Genomic DNA, 17,748 nt, shown 5'->3' with positions numbered 1-17,748 from the left:
ATAAGTGAAATAATCTGTCTGTAACAATTGTTGGAAAAATTATTTTTTTCATGCACAAAGTAGATGTCCTAACCGACTGGCCAAAACTATAGTTTGTTAACAAGAAATTTGTGGAGTGGTTGAAAAACGAGTTTTATTGACTCCAACCTAAGTGTATGTAAAGTTATGACTTCAACTGTATTAATTTCAACAGTTGTTTAGAAGAAATGGTGCATTACATGAAAAAAGTGCAAGGGTGACAATATTTTTTGCCACGTTTGTTGAAGATTCTCATCACAAATCGTAGGCAGTCTAAAGCAGTAGTTGAAAACGACATAAGGAATAATAGAGCACCGGCACGAGCGATGCTAAATTAACTTGTCTGTTGTCAGATTATGCTTACCACTCAGGTAACCTAATGTAGCAGGCGTAAAAGGAACCCCTGAAACAAGATCCTCCACATTCTGGTCATGATGAGAATAAAAACAAATGGGGGGAGAGGTTCTCTTCTGCACTGTTCAATCAATCCAGTAAATGTGGAGGAGGAATTACAGTGGCTTGCAAAAGTATTCACCCCCCTTGGCATTTTTCCTATTTTGTGGCTGGGGTTATATCCTGCCTGTTTGGCCCTGTCCGGGGGTATCATCGGATGGGGCCACAGTGTCTCCTGACCCCTCCTGTCTCAGCCTCCAGTATTTATGCTGCAATAGTTTATGTGTCGGGGGGCTAGGGTCAGTCTGTTATATCTGTAGTATTTCTCCTGTCTTATCCGGTGTCCTGTGTGAATTTAAGTATGCGCTCTCTAATTCTCTCTTTCTCTCTTTCTTTCTTTCTCTCTCTCGGAGGACCTGAGCCGTAGGACCATGCCTCAGGACTACCTGGCCTGATGACTCCTTGCTGTCTCCAGTCCACCTGGCCATGCTGCTGTTCCAGTTTCAACTGTTCTGCCTACAGCTATGGAACCCTGACCTGTTCACTGGACGTGCTACCTGTCCCAGACCTGCTGTTTTCAACTCTCTAGAGACAGCAGGAGCAGTAGAGATACTCTCAATGATCGGCTATGAAAAGCCAACTGACATTTACTCCTGAGGTGCTGACTTGCTGAACCCTCGACAACTACTGTGATTATTATTATTTGACCATGCTGGTCATTTATGAACATTTGAACATCTTGGCCATGTTCTGTTATAATCTCCACCCGGCACAGCCAGAAGAGGACTGGCCAACCCTCATAGCCCGATTCCTCTCTAGGTTTCTTCCTAGGTTTTGGCCTTTCTGGTTTTTCCAAACCACCATGCTTCTACACCTGCATTGCTTGCTGTTTGGGATTTTAGGCTGGGTTTCTGTACAGCTCTTTGATATATCAGCTGATGTAAGAAGGGTTATATAAATACATTTGATTTTGATTTGTTGCCTTATAACTTGGAATTCAAATGTATTTTGGGGGGGGATTTGTATCATCTGATTTACATAACATGCCTACCACTTTGAAGATGCAAAATATGTTTTATTGTGAAACAAAAAACAAATAAGACAAAAAAAAAAACTTGAGCGTACATAATTATTCACCCCCCCAAAGTCTGTACTTTGTAGAGCCACCTTTTGCAGCATTTACAGCTGCAAGTCTATTGGGGTATGTCTCTATAAGCTTGGCACAGCTAGCTACTGGGATTTTTGTCCATTCTTCAAGGCAAAACCGCTCCAGCTCCTTTAAGTTGGATGGGTTCTGTTGGTGTACAGCAATCTTTATGTCATACCACAGATTCTCAATTGGATTGAGGTCTGGACGTTGACTAGGCCATCCCAAGACATTTAAATGTTTCCCCTTAAACCACGCGAGTGTTGCTTTAGCAGTATGCTTAGGGTCATTGTCCTGCTGGAAGGTGAACCTCTGTCCCAGTCTCAAATCTCTGGAAGACTGAAACAGGTTTCCCTCAGCATCATCCATCATTCCTTCAAGTCTGACCAGTTTCCCAGTCCCTGCAAATGAAAAACATACCCACAGCATGATGCTGCGACCACCATGCTTCACCGTGGGGGTGTTGTTCACGGAGTGATGAGGTGTTGGATTTGCGCCAGACATAGCGTTTTCCTTGATGGCCAAAAAGCTACATTTTTGTCTCATCTGACCAGAGTACCTTCTTTCGTATGTTTGAAGAGTCTCCCACATGCCTTTTGGCGAACACCAAACATGCTTGCTTATTTTTATTTTGTATTTTTCTGGCCACCCTCCCGTAAAGCACAGCTCTGTGGAGTGTACAGCTTAAAATGGTCCTTTGGACAGATACTCCAATCTCTGCTGTGGTGGTTTGCAGCTCCTTCAGAGTTATCTTTGGTCTCTTTCTTGCCTCTCTGATTAATGCCCTCCTTGCCTGGTCCGTGAGTTTTGGTGGAGGGCCGGTTTGGTGTGGTGCCATATTCTTTCCATTTTTTAGTAATGGATTTAATGGTGCTCCGTCGGATATTCAAAGTTTCTGATATTTTTTATAACCCAACCCTGATCTGTACTTCTCCACAACTTTGTCCCTGACCTGTTTGGAGAGCTCCGTGGTCTTCATGGTGCCGCTTGCTTGGTGGTGCCCCTTGCTGAGTGGTATTGCAGACTCTGGGGCCTTTCAGAACATGTGTATATATACTGAGATCATGTGAGAGATCATGTGACACTTAGATTGCACACAGGTGCACTTTATTTAACTAATTATGTGACTTCTGAAATTAATGGGTTGCACCATATCTTATTTAGGGGCTTCATAGCAAAAACGGTGAATACATATGAACGCACCACTTTCTGTTTTTTAATTTACATTTTTTTAAGTGTTTTTTTTAATTTTTTCACATTTTGTGTATGTCCATTACATGATATCCAAATAAAAATCCATTTAAATTACAGGTTGTAATGCAACAAAATAGGAAAATGCCAAGGGGGATGAATATTTTTGTAAGGCACTGTAAGATGGCGTGTCGCCATGTTAACATCCAAAAGCGGACTTTGCATCACAGGCTCTTCTTCCATTTCCCCTGAAAATCGGAACATCCGGTTGTTGTCGACTCCACTAAGGGTGCTCTTCCGATATACATACTCGGGCTGCCTAGACCAGCTAGGTAGCCTATATGTAAGGTACTTGCATGCTCATTGAGAAGTTAAATAGAAGTTAGTAGGGCCTGTGTGTGGTTAAAACGCACATAGTTTTTTTTGCCCTAATGCTAAACTCCAGTGTGGAGTTACTGTACATAATTTTTTCAGGAACTCTGGCTAGTGCCTACAATATGGCAGCAACTATAAAGATTAGCTTACATCATCACACAAAACACTGTTTGTTTTTGTGCCAATGCAATGCCTTTATTTTAATTTTATTTAACTAGTTAAGTCAGTTACGAACAAATACTTATTTACTATGATGGCCTAACCCCCCCCACCCCCGGCCAAACCCTCCCCTAACCTGGATGACGCTGGGACAATTGCGCGCTACACAATTGATCCCGATCACAGCCAGTTGTGATACAGCCTGGGAACGAGCAAAGGTCTGTAGTGACGCCTCTAGCACTGCAATGCCCTGCCATAGACCGCTGCCCCACTCAGGAGGTCTAAGGGCCGCGTCCTGCTTGTGCAACTCCATTTATACTTTACAAATGACAAAGAAGGTTGTATAGTCAATAATTATTTTTGAGAACGTTCCTTCAAATTGCCACAGGGTTTTATTTCAGCTGTTCAGAAATATGAGGTAGAGATGGACTACATCAGGGGTAGGAAATCCTGGAGTGCCACAGGTACTGCAGCATTTTGTTCCAACTAGGCACCACACCTGACCAACTGAGCTAATTGATCAGTTCAGTGATTGACCAAATTCAACACATATGGACTTCCAGGTTGGTTAAATTAAAATACAAGAAGTGCCTGCAGCACTCCAGGACCAGGTGAGTCAAGAGAGAAACGTAAAGGGAGGGGGAGTGTGAGCAGCTGAATGTGATCCAGATCCTTAACCTTGATAAAGAGGATTCCAGAAGGGCGGGCAGGGCCGAAAACTCCCTATTTGTTGGATATTGTTTTTCCACATTGCTTTAGCGTAGTTGTCAATGCCAACAACTGGATGCTTCCGATTTTCAGGGATATAGAACTCAAATGTGTTCTCCAGCGCTCTCTAGCCAGTGAAACTTTTGACTCCATTGGAGAAAAAAGACACCAGAAAACAAATGTTCTTTTCTTTAGCATATCTTATGAGATGTAGTTTTAGTAGAAAACTGTCACCATTGGCTATAATAGCATTGCCTTAATAATCCTCAAGGCAGAGGTCTCCCATGCCTTGAGGCCTCACCAAACCACTGTGAATTTAAGCAGTTGATGATGAAAGCAAAGACATCTCAAATGTTCCCAGAGTGAAAGATAGTGGCAGAGGTACCAAGAGTTCGAGGTTTGGCCTTCTGAAACTGAGTGATTTCATTTCTTGGCAGGGAATTCATTAAAATGATAATTCTTATTTATGAAGCCCTTTAAGAAATTGAAATACTCTCCATGTACTGCCTCCTATTAATTAACTTTTTCCTCTCATTTTCTTTCTTTCTCCCATCTCCTTTTTTTTCTCACTTCCAAGTGAACTTGGCACACTAATAGGTTATGAATAATTCTGTTTCAGTTTAGACGGCAATTAGCCACAATGCCAGAGGCCATTCTTCTTCTCCTCCACCAGTGGAGATTTAATACCCAGCTGATAGTCCTCACACTTTCCCCTGGCTGTATCATTCATATATCTCCACCACCACCACTCCTAAACGATTAAGGGGTTAACTTGGGCTGAATCCTCTCCCATTAATAAAGATCTGTTCATTTACGTCTGTGAAGAGTTAATCCGGTTCGGTATCTCAGGTTTATTGAATGGTTTTATGTCATTCTGGGAAAGTGAAGGTCAGCGAAGGAGCTATGAGAACCAGAAGTAGTCTTTGGGTAAACCTGCAGCTTAATGTCAACAGCCATTGGCAATATGGCAAATAAACAAAATATGCTAATGGTCTAACCATGTCCTTGTGTTTTTCTTTGTCTTCTGTTTGTCTGAGAAATATTACTGTTGATAATTAGCGATAGGCTGTACATAAGAAGACTTGCTGCCGGACTTTAAATGCCAGTGAGCCAGCTGTCATTAGAGAAAGTTACACCAACAATTATGCCAAAGAGTGAGTGAGAAAAGCAGCTCCTCAAGTCACTGGCAGAAACATGGGAAGAAGAAGAAACACGTCATTCTCCAAAATAGCAGTGAAATGGGTTTGTAATTATACAGAGAGAGGATGGGAGGACAGGTTCAAATCCTGGTCTTCACAGTGTTCTCAGAGGCAGCATTAGAGAGGGGAAATGTTCAGGTTATTTTGTCTTTCTTTTTTTGGCAGTCATGTATCCTGTTAGTAGGGAACTTGGGGTTCAGTAGGGGTAGGTGAAATTGTGTTACAGTTTGATATAGTCCAATCTCCAAAAAAACAGGGCCTCTGCTGACACATACACTCATTATCACACTGAGACAGAGTGTAATCCATCAAACTTGCTGAGCACACCCTATGAGAAATGTTCACTAAAAGTCAGAGAAGGGGAGCTAAGAGTAATGATGATGATGATGATTATTAGCTTAAAGCTGATGATTCTTCTTCTTTGTCAAAACTTGACAGTTCTACATTTTTACAACTGCATTCAGTTCTGTAGAACAACTGTCCGTAGTGTGTGTCAGTAGTGCATGTCAACTTGAACCTATTTGACATTTCCTCCAGCCTGTCCAACTACTCTCATGGCTGTCTGTCTGCTACCTTCACTCACAAGAAGTGCTGAGGTAGATTTCTTGTCATTTTTTTGCTGCTTTAATGTATTTCCATAGAACAGAACATGTTGATTAATGTTGCAGAACGTCAGAGTAGAACAGAGCTAAACAGTTTTGCATATTCACAGTCACGGGCTGACTACAGAGTATAAATTACTTACACATAACGGTGAGAAAGACATTTCCCGATGCCAAGACCACCTTTTCTCTCGTTGCTCGGTCGTAGATGCCCACGTGGCACTCATAAGGCCCATTGTCCGAGATCCGAACCTCCGGGAGCCTGCAGACATATGACAGAAAAAAACGTAAGTAAAAACACACACAATAATAATAGAATGTACACTACCAGTCAAAAGATTTAGAACACCTACTCATTCAAAGCATTAAAACAGCCAAGTGCAGTCGCAAAAATCATCAAGCGCTACGATGAAACTGGCTCTCATGAGGACCGCCACAGAAATGGAAGTCCCAGAGTTACCTCTGCGGCAGAGAATAAGTTAATTCTAGTTACCAGCCTCAGAAATTACAGCCAAAATAAATGCTTCACATAGCGCAAGTAACAGACACATCTCAACTATTCAGAGGAGACTGCATGAATCAGGATTTCATGGTCGAATTGCTGCAAACAAACCACTACTAAAGGACACCAATAAGAAGAAGGTACTTGCTTGGGCCAAGAAACACAAGCTAAGGACATTAGACAGGTGGAAATTTGTCCTTTGGTCTGAGATTTTTGATTTCAACTGCTGTGTCTTTGTGAGACGCGGTGTGGGTGAATGGATGATCTCTGCATGTGTATTTCCCACCGTAAACCATGGAGGAGGAGGTGTAATGGTGTGGGGGTGCTTTGCTGGTGACACTGTCTATGATTTATTTAGAATTCAAGGTACACTTAACCATAATGGCTACCACAGCATTCTGCAGTGATAAGCCATCCCATCTGGTTAGGGCTTAGTCCCACTATCATTTGTTTTGCAACAGGACAATGACCCAACACACCTCCAGGCTGCATCAGATGACCTGGCCTCCACAATCCCCCGACCTCAACCAAATTGAAACAGTTTGGGATGAGTGGGACCGCAGAATGAAGGAAAATCAACCAACATGTAATCAGCATATGAGTGAACTCCTTCAAGACTGTTGGAAAAGCATTCCAGGTGAAGCTGATTGAGAGAATGCCAAGAGTGTGCAAAGCTGTCATCAAGGCAAAGGGTGGCTACTTTGAAGAATCTCAAATTTAAAATATTATTTTGATTCGTTTAACACTTTTTTGTTTACTATTTGATTGCATATGTGTTATTTCAAAGTGTTGAAGTCTTCACTATTATTCTACAATATAGAAAATTGTAAAAATAAAGAAAAACCCTTGAATGAGAAGGTGCACTAAAACTTTTGACCGGTAGTGTACATTGATTTTATTTCATAATACATTATTTTCTCAGACAGGAAATAGTTTGGACATATTGAAGTAGAAATCAATATTGAAGTGGAATTCAGTTAATTCATTCCACTTTCAAATTGCATGACTGTCCTTCATAGTGTTCCTGCTTTTGTCCCTAGTGAATGATGTCGAAAGGAGCAACAGACATGCACATGTCAGAATACAACATTTTTGTTCTCTTGTTGAAATTCAGGGAGCAATAATTTGACCAAAACTTAATTCTTTTTTCAGGAGCAACGCCTCCATGTTAGTTTGGAGAAATGAAGGACAGCAAATTATTCAGGCAGCCAGCAGATTACCAGGAAACGGCCATTTTTGAAAGGCCTGCGAGCTCAATCTGTATTCTGTTTCCGCCTAATGTGTCAACAGCGATAATCAAAGTGAGACACCACCAGTCGCATTTAGGCCCTGTGATTCATTTCCACAAAACGGGAACATTTGTCCTTGCCGCCCGGCTGTTTCAGAGGGAGACCTCTGTTGGAACAGCGGCAGGGCACTCGGAGCACCGTAGCTCTGATGAGTTCAGCAGTGGTGTGTGTGTGTGTGTGTGTGTGTGTGTGTGTGTGTGTGTGTGTGTGTGTGTGTGGGGAGATAATTCTGTTGGAGAACAGTCAACCCTGTGTGGCATCGTGCACCCTTCCCACCCTCAGCCTGTATAGAGCACACGTCCACAATCACTATGGAGAGGCCCCATGGGTCAACGGTTGCTGATGCTGACTGATAGAGACTCAGTGGCAGTCACATTCTACCATAAACTATGCATTTCTAATCCTATACCTAATCTCTTACATGACATGGCTGTTTTAATGCTGAATTCAACAATGGCCTCCAGCTTCAAAACACTTCACCAACATGATAGTCACACAATGATTGACTGACAGCAAGCTCATTTATATTGAATGGGGGCAAAATGGGAGTCCACTGTGCATCTCACACACATTGCTCTCATTCAGCCACTCATTTTTTCCAGCATGTCAGATCACATCAATCAATCAAATGTATTTATAAAGCCCTTTTTACATCAGCCGATGTCACAAAGTGCTCTGGATCCTGACCAGATGTCCCTTCCACTGGAATTTGTGAAACAAATTAATCCTGATATAATAACAATGTTGACCACAAAAAAATGCTTTTTCCTTTTGGAGTAGCGTGCAGTTTCACACACTAATTCTAGTTTCGAGGGCACTTTGACAAACTGTGATTATGACGATTTGATGAGAGCCCTGGCACCAGTGGTACCTATGTTGGCATTATCCTTGCATCCCTCTTAGTGTCTTGGCTCCACTAGCTGTGCCAGCCAACTGCCATGTGACTCCAGTCCAGCACATCTCTTCTTCTCTTTGTCTTTCTCTGTCTCGTTCCTTATCTCTCTCTCTGTCACTCTTTTTTTCCATCTGTTTGTCTGTCTCTCTCTCTTTTCCATCTGTCTCTCTATCTTTTCCTGTCTGTCTGTCTGTCTGTCTGTCTGTCTGTCTGTCTGTCTGTCTGTCTGTCTGTCTGTCTGTCTGTCTGTCTGTCTGTCTGTCTGTCTGTCTGTCTGTCTGTCTGTCTGTCTGTCTGTCTGTCTGTCTGTCTGTCTGTCTCTCTTTTCCGTCTGTCTGTTTGTCTGTCTCTCTGTTCCTTTTGTCTCTCCTTTTGTCTTTCTTTTTGTCTGTCTGTTACTTGGTTTGTCTGTCTGTCTCTCTCAAACACCACTGATACTGCATTATGGGTACAGTGTTTTTTTAAAAGTATTTCCCGAATTCCTCCACCCTGTCATGGCTCATTAATCAGCAACTAATAAAAAGCTGATTAACACTAAACCACACCAAGGTGAGGGGCTGCAATACAATCTCTGTGTGTGTGTGTGTGTGTGTGTGTGTGTGTGTGTGTGTGTGTGTGTGTGTGTGTCTTTTGTCCCTGAAACTCTAAGAAGTAGTTTACCTTGAAACTTAGAAGTTCAGGGAATCAAAATAGTGTCATTAGTCACACATTGTTGTCATTAGAAATAGTATCATTAAGTGACTCAGCAGAAAAAAATGACTCTCTTTCACAGGACAGTCAAAACAACATACTACAATTTACTGTTCACAATATAGAAACACCCATGTACACACACACACACACACACACACACACACACACACACACACACACACACACACACACACACACACACACACACACACACACACACACACACACACACACACACACACACACACACACAGATAGGATCAATGGCAATGAGGCCACTCGGAAGAGCAGCAAAACAGCAAAGAAAGGGAGAGGAAAAGAGAGAGAGGGAGAGTGAGAGAGAGAGATCAATCCTCCCTGGGGAGTAATGACTATTCTGTTTAACTCTGTGTTTTCTTCTTGCAGCCCTTCCTGTGCTGTCCATGCCTGGAAGCTGTGCTGTGTTACAGGGACAGGGAGGTGAGAGAGAGAGTCATCCTGACAGAACACTGCACAGAGTGGTCCCTGTTAGCTCAGCCAGACAATCTCTGCAGCAAATCAGCTAACGTGGTGTCAGGAACTGGGCTTCTGCTTCGCTGTGCTCTTCTTACCCTTAAGTGCAGGAGCCTTGTATCCCTGCATTAAGGCTGGCTAGGGGGAGGATTGTCTGATGTAAGTATATGAGAAACAGAGACTGTTAGCCTAGAGGACAAAGATATGAAGAGACTAGAAAGGTGTGTAAGGCAGTAAGGCAGAGGCACACTGTGTCTCCAGTGTTTCCTCTGGAGAGGAAAGTCCTATTTTAAACACAATGCCATTGATGTGAACACTGTGATTCTCTGTGCTGTGAGAGGGGGATGGCTTTGTAGGCCACTATGTGTATGCTGGTCTGTCCCAAGCCTGTGTTTACACACAAAGCTGTATATTGTTGTTATCCATAGGCCTGGATGGTTGTTTGGAGCCTAACCCACACAAGAAGAGAGGAAGATTCTGAGAAGACAGCTCTTAGACAAGATGGTGCAAGGCATGGAAAGATAGGTGAAACAGCGGCAAAGGGTCACAGAGAAGCCTCACAACACTGATTTATTTTCCCGAGTGAGAGTCTTTCTGTGAAGCCTGTTGAAGAATGACAGCGGGACTTGCCCTTCAAATTTAGGAATGGGGAAAAGGTTGTATGTCTAACATTGTGACTCATATTAAATATTCACACTGATGGATTACATTTTTAAACACCTTCAACAACTTATTTTCCCTCAGTAGTATGGGAAAGTCACATGGAGGGTTGCAAAGCTACTGGTAATTTACCAAAATTGCCAGAATATTCTGTAATGTTGTAATTAACACGTAATCTATCGCAATTGAGGTAACATTGGGAACTTTTGACTTTTGACGCACTGGGCAGTGAAGGCGCACTGGCGACACAGTGCGTAGAGCTGGCGCAGGATATCCTGGACCAAGGAGGAGTACTGGAGACCAGGAGCGCTGAGCCGGCACAACCCGTCCTGGCTGGATGCTCACTTTCGCACGGCAAATGCGAGGAGCTGGCACAGAACGCACCGGGCTGTGGATGCGCACTGGAGACAAATTGCATATCTCCGCAAAACATGGTGCCTGACTTGTCCCACGCTCCTCACGGAGACTGTCTTGCTCCAGACACCAAAACATCCACTCTACCTCATCACTCCCCTCAACTATCTAACAATACTCATCGTTCAGTCTATCCCAATATTCCTCTTAGCTCTCATATTCGCCCCTCGGCTTTGCCGACCAACCCGTGTGCCTCCCCCCAAAAATTGGGGGGCTGCCTCTCGGGCTTGAACCTCGGAGTCGCCGTTGATCCTCCTGCGTCTGCTTCCATGGAAGGCTTTCGTCTTGTGCCATTATCTCCTCCCAAGATCAGAATGTCTTCTCCTCCTGGCCACACTGCTTGGTCCGTTTGTGGTGGGATCTTCTGTAACGATTGTTATAAGGAGTGGACCAAGGCACAGCATGATTTGGGTTCATCATAATTTATTTTAATGAGAACCAGTAACAAAAACAATAAAGAAAAACAAACAAACGTACAGCCTTGTAGGGCTCAAAAGCAACAATAAAAAAACAAGATTCCATTTTGGAAGACTCATTTGCGAACAAGCATCAACTTCCTGACTGATGTCTTGAGATGTTGCTTCAATATATCCTCAATTTTCCTTCCTGATGATGTAATCTATTTTGTGAAGTGCACCAGTCCCTCCTGCAGCAAAGCACCCCAACAACATGATGCTGCCACCCCCGTACTTCACGGTTGGGATGGTGTCCTTTTCTATGGCGGTATTGGAGCAGTGGCTTCTTCCTTGCTGAGCTGCCTTTCAGGATATGTCGATATAGAACTCAATTTAGTGTGGATATAGATACTTTTGTACCTGTTTCCTCCATCATCTTCACAAGGTCCTTTGCTGTTGTTCTGGGATTGATTTGCACTTTTCGCACCAAAGTACGTTAATCTCTAGGAGACAGAACGTCTCCTTCCTGAGCGGTATGACTACTGTGTGGTCCCATGGTGTTTATACTTGAGTACTATTGTTTGTACAGATAAACGTGGTACCTTCAGGCGTTTGGAAATTGCTCCCAAGTATGCACCAGACTTGTGGATTTCTTTTGATATCCCCATGATGTCAAGCAAAGAGGCACTGAGTTTGAAGGTAAGCCTTGAAATACATCCACAAGCACACCTCCAATTGACTCAAATTAAGTCAATTAGCCTAAGAGAAGCTTCTAAAGCCATGACATAATTTTCTGGAATTTTCAAAGATGTATAAAGGCACATTCAACTTACAGGGGCTGAGTCACTGGCTTACTGGTGCTCTTCCATGCCGTCCCTAGGAGGGGTGCGTCACTTCAGTGGGTTAAGTCACTGACGTGATCTTCCTGTCTGGGTTGGCACCCCCCCCTTGGGTTGTGCCGTGGCGGAGATATTTGTGGGCTATACTCGGCCTTGTCTCGGGATGGTAAGTTGGTGGTTGAAGATATCCCTCTTGTGGTGTGGGGGCTGTGCTTTGGCAAAGTGGGTGGGGTTATATCCTTCCTGTTTGGCTCTGTCTGGGGGTATCATTGGATGGGGCCACAGTGTCTCCTGATCCCTCCTGTCTCAGCCTCCAGTATTTATGCTGTGGTAGTTTATGTGTCGGGGGGCTAGGGTCTATTTGTTATATCTGGAGTACTTCTCCTGTCTTATCCGGTGTCATGTGTGAATTTAAGTATGCTCTTTCTAATTCTCTCTTTCGCTCTCTCAGAGGACCTGAGCCCTAGGACCATGCCTCAGGACTACCTGGCCTGATGACTCTTTGCTGTCCCCAGTCCACCTGGCCGTGCTGCTGCTCCAGTTTCAACTGTTCTGCCTGCGGCTATGGAACCCTGACCTGTTCACCGGACGTGCTACCTGTCCCAGACCTGCTGTTTTCAACTCTCTAGAGACAGCAGGAGCGGTAGAGATACTCTCATTGATCGGCTATGAAAAGCCTGACATTGACATTTACTCCTGAGGTGCTGACTTGCTGCAACCTCGACAACTACTGTGATTATTATTATTTGACCATGCTGGTAATTTATGAACATTTGAACATCTTGGCCATGTTCTGTTATAATCTCCACCCGGCACAGCCAGAAGAGGACTGGCCACCCCTCATAGCCTTGTTCCTCTCTAGGTTTCTTCCTAGGTTTTGGCCGTTATAGGGAGTTTTTCCTAGCCACTGTGCTTCTACACCTGCATTGCTTGCTGTTTGGGTTTTAGGCTGGGTTTCTGTACAGCACTTTGAGATATCAGCTGATGTAAGAAGGGCTATATAAATACATTTTCTTTGATTTGATTTGAGTGTATGTAAACTTCTGACCCACTGGAATTGTGATACAGTGAAATAATCTGTCTGTAAACTATTGTTGGAAAAATTACAAGTATATACAGTTGAAGTCTGAAGTTTACATATACTTAGGGTATAAAACTAAGCATAAGTATAAAACTCAACTTGTTTGGGATAGGGGGCACTATTTTGACGTCCGGATGAAAAGCGTGCCCAAAGTAAACAACCTGTTACTCAGGCCCAGAAGCTAGGATATGCATATAATTGGTACATTTGGATAGAAAACAGTTCTAAAACTGTTAAAATAATGTCTGTGAGTATAACAGAACTGATATGGCAGGCGAAACCGTGAGAATAAACCATAACACACAAAAACATTTTCATGCTTACCACTATTTTCAATGGCTGTCAATTTTATTATAAGGCGAAGTCTTTCAGATTGCAGTTCCTAGGGCTTCCACTAGATGTCAACAGTCGTTAGAAAGAGTTTCAGGCTGGTTTTTGCAAAAGGTGGCTCCCATTTTGGCTGTAGTGTTTCCGAGCGCGTGAATGAGAGAGCGTTCTTTGGTATTTTTCTCCGGTAAAGACAATAAAGATTCTCCGTCTTAAATTGTATAGTTTATTTACGTATTAGGATGCCTAAGGTTTGATTATAAACGTTGTCGGACTTGTTTGGAAAAATTATTAGTAATGTTTGGGATTAATTTTGTATGCATTTTGATGGAGGGAAACTGGGTGGATTATTGACTAAAGAGCGCCAGCTAAACTGAGTTTTTATGGATATAAAGAAGGACATTATCGAACAAAATGACAATTTGTGATGTAACTGGGACCTTTTGGAGTGCCAACAGATGAAGATCATCAAAGGTAAGGCATTTATTATATCGCTATTTCTGACTTTCGTGTCACACCTCCCTGGTTGAAATATGTTTTCCATGGTTTTATAATCGGGGCGCTGTCCTCAGATAATCGCATGGTGTGCTTTCGCCGTAAAGCCTTTTTAAAATCTGACACAGTGGCTGGATTAACAAGAAGTTAAGCTTTATTTTGATGTATTACACTTGTGATTTTATGAAAGTTAAATATTTATAATTCGTGCTCTGCAATTTCACCGGATGTTGTCGAGGTGTCCCGCTAGCAGCACGCCTTTCCCAAAGAGGTTTTAAAACTGGTTTTTTAACCACTCCACAAATTTCTTGTTAACAAACTATAGTTTTGGCAAGTTGGTTAGGACATCTACTTTGTGCAGGACACAAGTCATTTTTCCAACAGTTGTTTACAGACATTATTTCACGTATAATTCACTGTATCACAATTCCAGTGGGTCAGAAGTTTACATTGAAATAAAAGCAGAAATAAATCATTCTCTCTACTATTATTCTGACAATTCACATTCTTAAAATAAAGTGGTGATCCTAACTGACCTAAGACATTGACTTTTTACTAGGATTAAATGTCATTGACCAAATACTTATTTTCCACCATAATTTGCAAATAAATTCATTAAAAATCCTACAATGTGATTTTCTGGATATTTCTTTCTCATTTTGTCTGTCATAGTTGAAGTGTACCTATGATGAAAATTACAGGCCTCTCTCATCTTTTTAAGTGGGAGAACTTGCACAATTGGTGGCTGACTAAATACTTTTTTGCCCCACTGTATATTCCTTGACAATTACCAAAATTCTGGTAATTTACTGGTAAACTCAGAAAGTTTACAGTAGTATACTGCTTCTTTGCAACCCTAATCTGACTTTGACATGGAAGTGGTAATATTTCTGCTTGAAGCAATCTCACACAGGAGGACATTGAGGCTACAGCTACGGTGTGTTAGCAAAGTATTCAGACCCATTGACTTTTTCCATAATTTGTTACGTTACAGCCTTATTCTAAAATGGATTAAATTAAAAAGGTTCCTCATCAATCCACACATAATACCACATAATGACAAAGCGAAAACAAGTATTTTGAAATGTTTGCAAATGTTTTAAAAATAAAATACAGAAATAGCTTATTTACATTAGTATTCAAGCCCTTTGCTATGAGACTCGAAATTGAGCTCAGGTGCATCCTGTTTCCATTGATAATGTTTTAGATTAGTCTACAACTTGATTGGAGTCCACCTGTAGTAAATTCAATTGATTGGTTATGATTTTGAAATGTACACACCTGTCTATATAAGGTCCCATAGTTGACAGTACATGTCAGAGCAAACACCATGAGGTTGAAGGAATTGTCCGTAGAGCTCCGAGACAGGATTGTGTAGAGGCACAGATCTGGGGAAGGTTACCAGAACATTTCTGCAGCATTATAGGTCCCCAAGAACACAGCGGCCTCCATCACTCTTAAATGGAAGAACCACCAAGACCACCAAGACTCTTCCTAGAGCTGGCTGTCCAGCCAAACTGAGAAATCAGGGGAGGTCATTGGTCAGGGAGGTGACCAAGAACCCAATGGTCACACTGACAGATCTCCAGAGTTCCTCTGTGCAGATGAGAAAACATTCCAAAAGGACAACCATCTATGCAGCAATCCACCAATCAGGCCTTTATGGTAGAGTGGCCAGACGGAAGCCACTCCTCAGTAAAAGGCACATAACAGCCCACTTGGAGTTTGCCAAAAGGTACCTTAAGGGCTCTCAAACCATGAGAAACAAGATTCTCTGGTCTGATGAAATCAACTTGAAATCTTTAGCATGAATGCCAAGTGTCATGTCTGGAGGAAACCAGGCACCATCCCTGTAGTGAAGCATAGTGGTGGCAGCATCATGCTGTGGGGATGTTTATTGGCAGCAGGGGCTGGGAGACTAGTCAGGATCAAGGGAACGATGAACGGAGCAAAGTACAGAAAGTTCCTTGATGAAAACCTGATCCAGGTAGCTCAGGACCTCAGTCTGGGGCAAAGGTTCACCTTCAAACAAGATAATGACCCTAAACACACAGCCAAGACAAAGCAAGAGTGGCTTTTGGACAAGTCTCTGAATGTCCTTGAGTGGTCCAGTCAGAGCCCGGACTTGAACCCGATCGATCGAACATCTCTGGAGAGACCTTGAAATAGCTGTGTAGCGAAACTCCCCATCCAACCTGACAGAGGTTGAGAGGATCTGCAGAGAAGAATTGGAGAAACTTCCCAGATACAGGTGTGCCAAGCTTGTAGCATCATACCCAAGAAGACTTGAGGCTATAATCACTGCCAAAGGTACTTCAACAAAGTACTGAGTAAAGGATCTGAATGTCAAAGTGAATCTTCAGATTTTCTTTTAAAAATATTTTTAAGTTGTAAGTCTAAGAACCTGTTTTTGCTTGGTTTTCATGGGATATTGTGTGTAGATTGATGAGGGTAAAAAATGTATTTAATCCATTTTAGAATAATGCTATAAAGTAACAAAAGGTGGAAAAGGTCAAGGGGTCTGAATACTTGCCGAATACACTGTATATGAAGAGCACTTTGACTGGTTTTTCATTGTTCAAAGCTTGAATCTATAACCATGACAGTGTTACATAAACTGTCAAATGCTGTGCAGATGAAGAGACAATTCTTGAATTTGGTATTTTGAATGTAGCTTAATTGTTTTTATATATATATATATATATATATATATATATATATATATATATATATATATATATATAGTGTTTGCCATTCATCTTATATTTACATTAACATTTTAGTCATTTAGCAGACACTCTTATCCAGAGAGACTTACAGGAGCAATTAGGGTTAATCTTCTCCCATCTTTTTTGTTTTTCATCAAAGAGCCGTCAAGGTAAGGATGAGTTATGGCCTGTATCACTGTCATCTGTCAAACAGCTAGCTGTCTACTTCTAAGCCCAGGGGCAGTTGATAAAAATAAAAAAGACAGAATTTTTTTCCCCTCCCTTTCTATTTGCAAATCTACCTGGGTAATATTGACACTACAAGCACAGCATATTCCTGATATTTAACAACGTATTAAGAAAAAATGACAGGGCATTCAATGAGAATCTAGGGCTTTCTGTGAAATTCACAATATTACAGCTTTCATTTGTGGTCACATGCCAGGGCTTTGTAGAGAACATTTACCTCTCTCAGGTGGATATGTGAGATTATGTGAAATATCAGAGCTCTGCATCCCTCTCTGCTGTTGAACTCTGTGTTCTGCCATGGAGGAAGGCATGGGATACATCAGGGAGGATTGACTTGTCCTTGGTGACTATGGCTGTAGCCCTTTTACCTCTCTGCTTGACTAACGCCGGCTAAGCACTCTGCCAGACAGACAGGTCAGAGCAGGTACTGTCCAACTGTTCCTCATGCTGCGACTGTCGATTCAAATCCTAATGAGTGTGTGTGTGTGTGTGCGCACTTGTCCTTGTATGAGTACATGTGTAAAATAGTCCATTCCAATGATGACTACTCCCCTGAAGGTACTGTTGGATTGTCTGAGCACATCATACTCAGTCGGGAAATTCTCAGTAGCTCAGAAATAAAAGATACATATGAGAGAGGTTGGGAATGGTGAGAGAGAAAAGGGAAGGGCGGAGAGAAGAGGGAGTGAGGAGAGGGAGGGTGGGGGGAGAGGGAAGGGGAGAAGGGGGAGAGAGAAGAGGGATGGGGAGAGAAGAAGGGGGAGAGGAGGGAGGAGGAGAGAAGAGGGAGTGGGGGATAGAAAAGAGGGGGTACGAGAAGACGGACGGGGAAGAAGAGGGAGGGGGTAGAGAAGAGGGGGTAGAGAAGAGGGAGGGGGAGAGAAGGGGGATGCGGGAGAGAAGGGGGAGAAGAGGGA

At 42.6% G+C, this 17,748-nt stretch overlaps 1 protein-coding gene across 3 annotated transcripts in view; it reads right to left on the bottom strand.

Moving 5' to 3' along the window:
• The window catches only part of LOC115143266 (immunoglobulin superfamily member 21-like), a 286,018-nt gene that overhangs the window by 74,736 nt on the left and 193,534 nt on the right, over positions 1–17,748 (bottom strand). For all 3 annotated transcript variants that reach the window (XM_029683481.2, XM_029683482.2, XM_029683483.2), the window contains exon 4: positions 5,936–6,054. In XM_029683481.2, coding sequence (XP_029539341.2) covers positions 5,936–6,054 — 119 coding nt within the window. The remainder of the gene's footprint in view (positions 1–5,935; positions 6,055–17,748) is intronic.

This window comes from Oncorhynchus nerka, linkage group LG15 (assembly GCF_034236695.1).
Source record: "Oncorhynchus nerka isolate Pitt River linkage group LG15, Oner_Uvic_2.0, whole genome shotgun sequence".
Taxonomy (NCBI): Eukaryota; Metazoa; Chordata; class Actinopteri; order Salmoniformes; family Salmonidae; genus Oncorhynchus; species Oncorhynchus nerka.
Note: the sequence above shows the minus strand (reverse complement) of the source record. Positions and strands in the feature narration are given on the sequence as shown.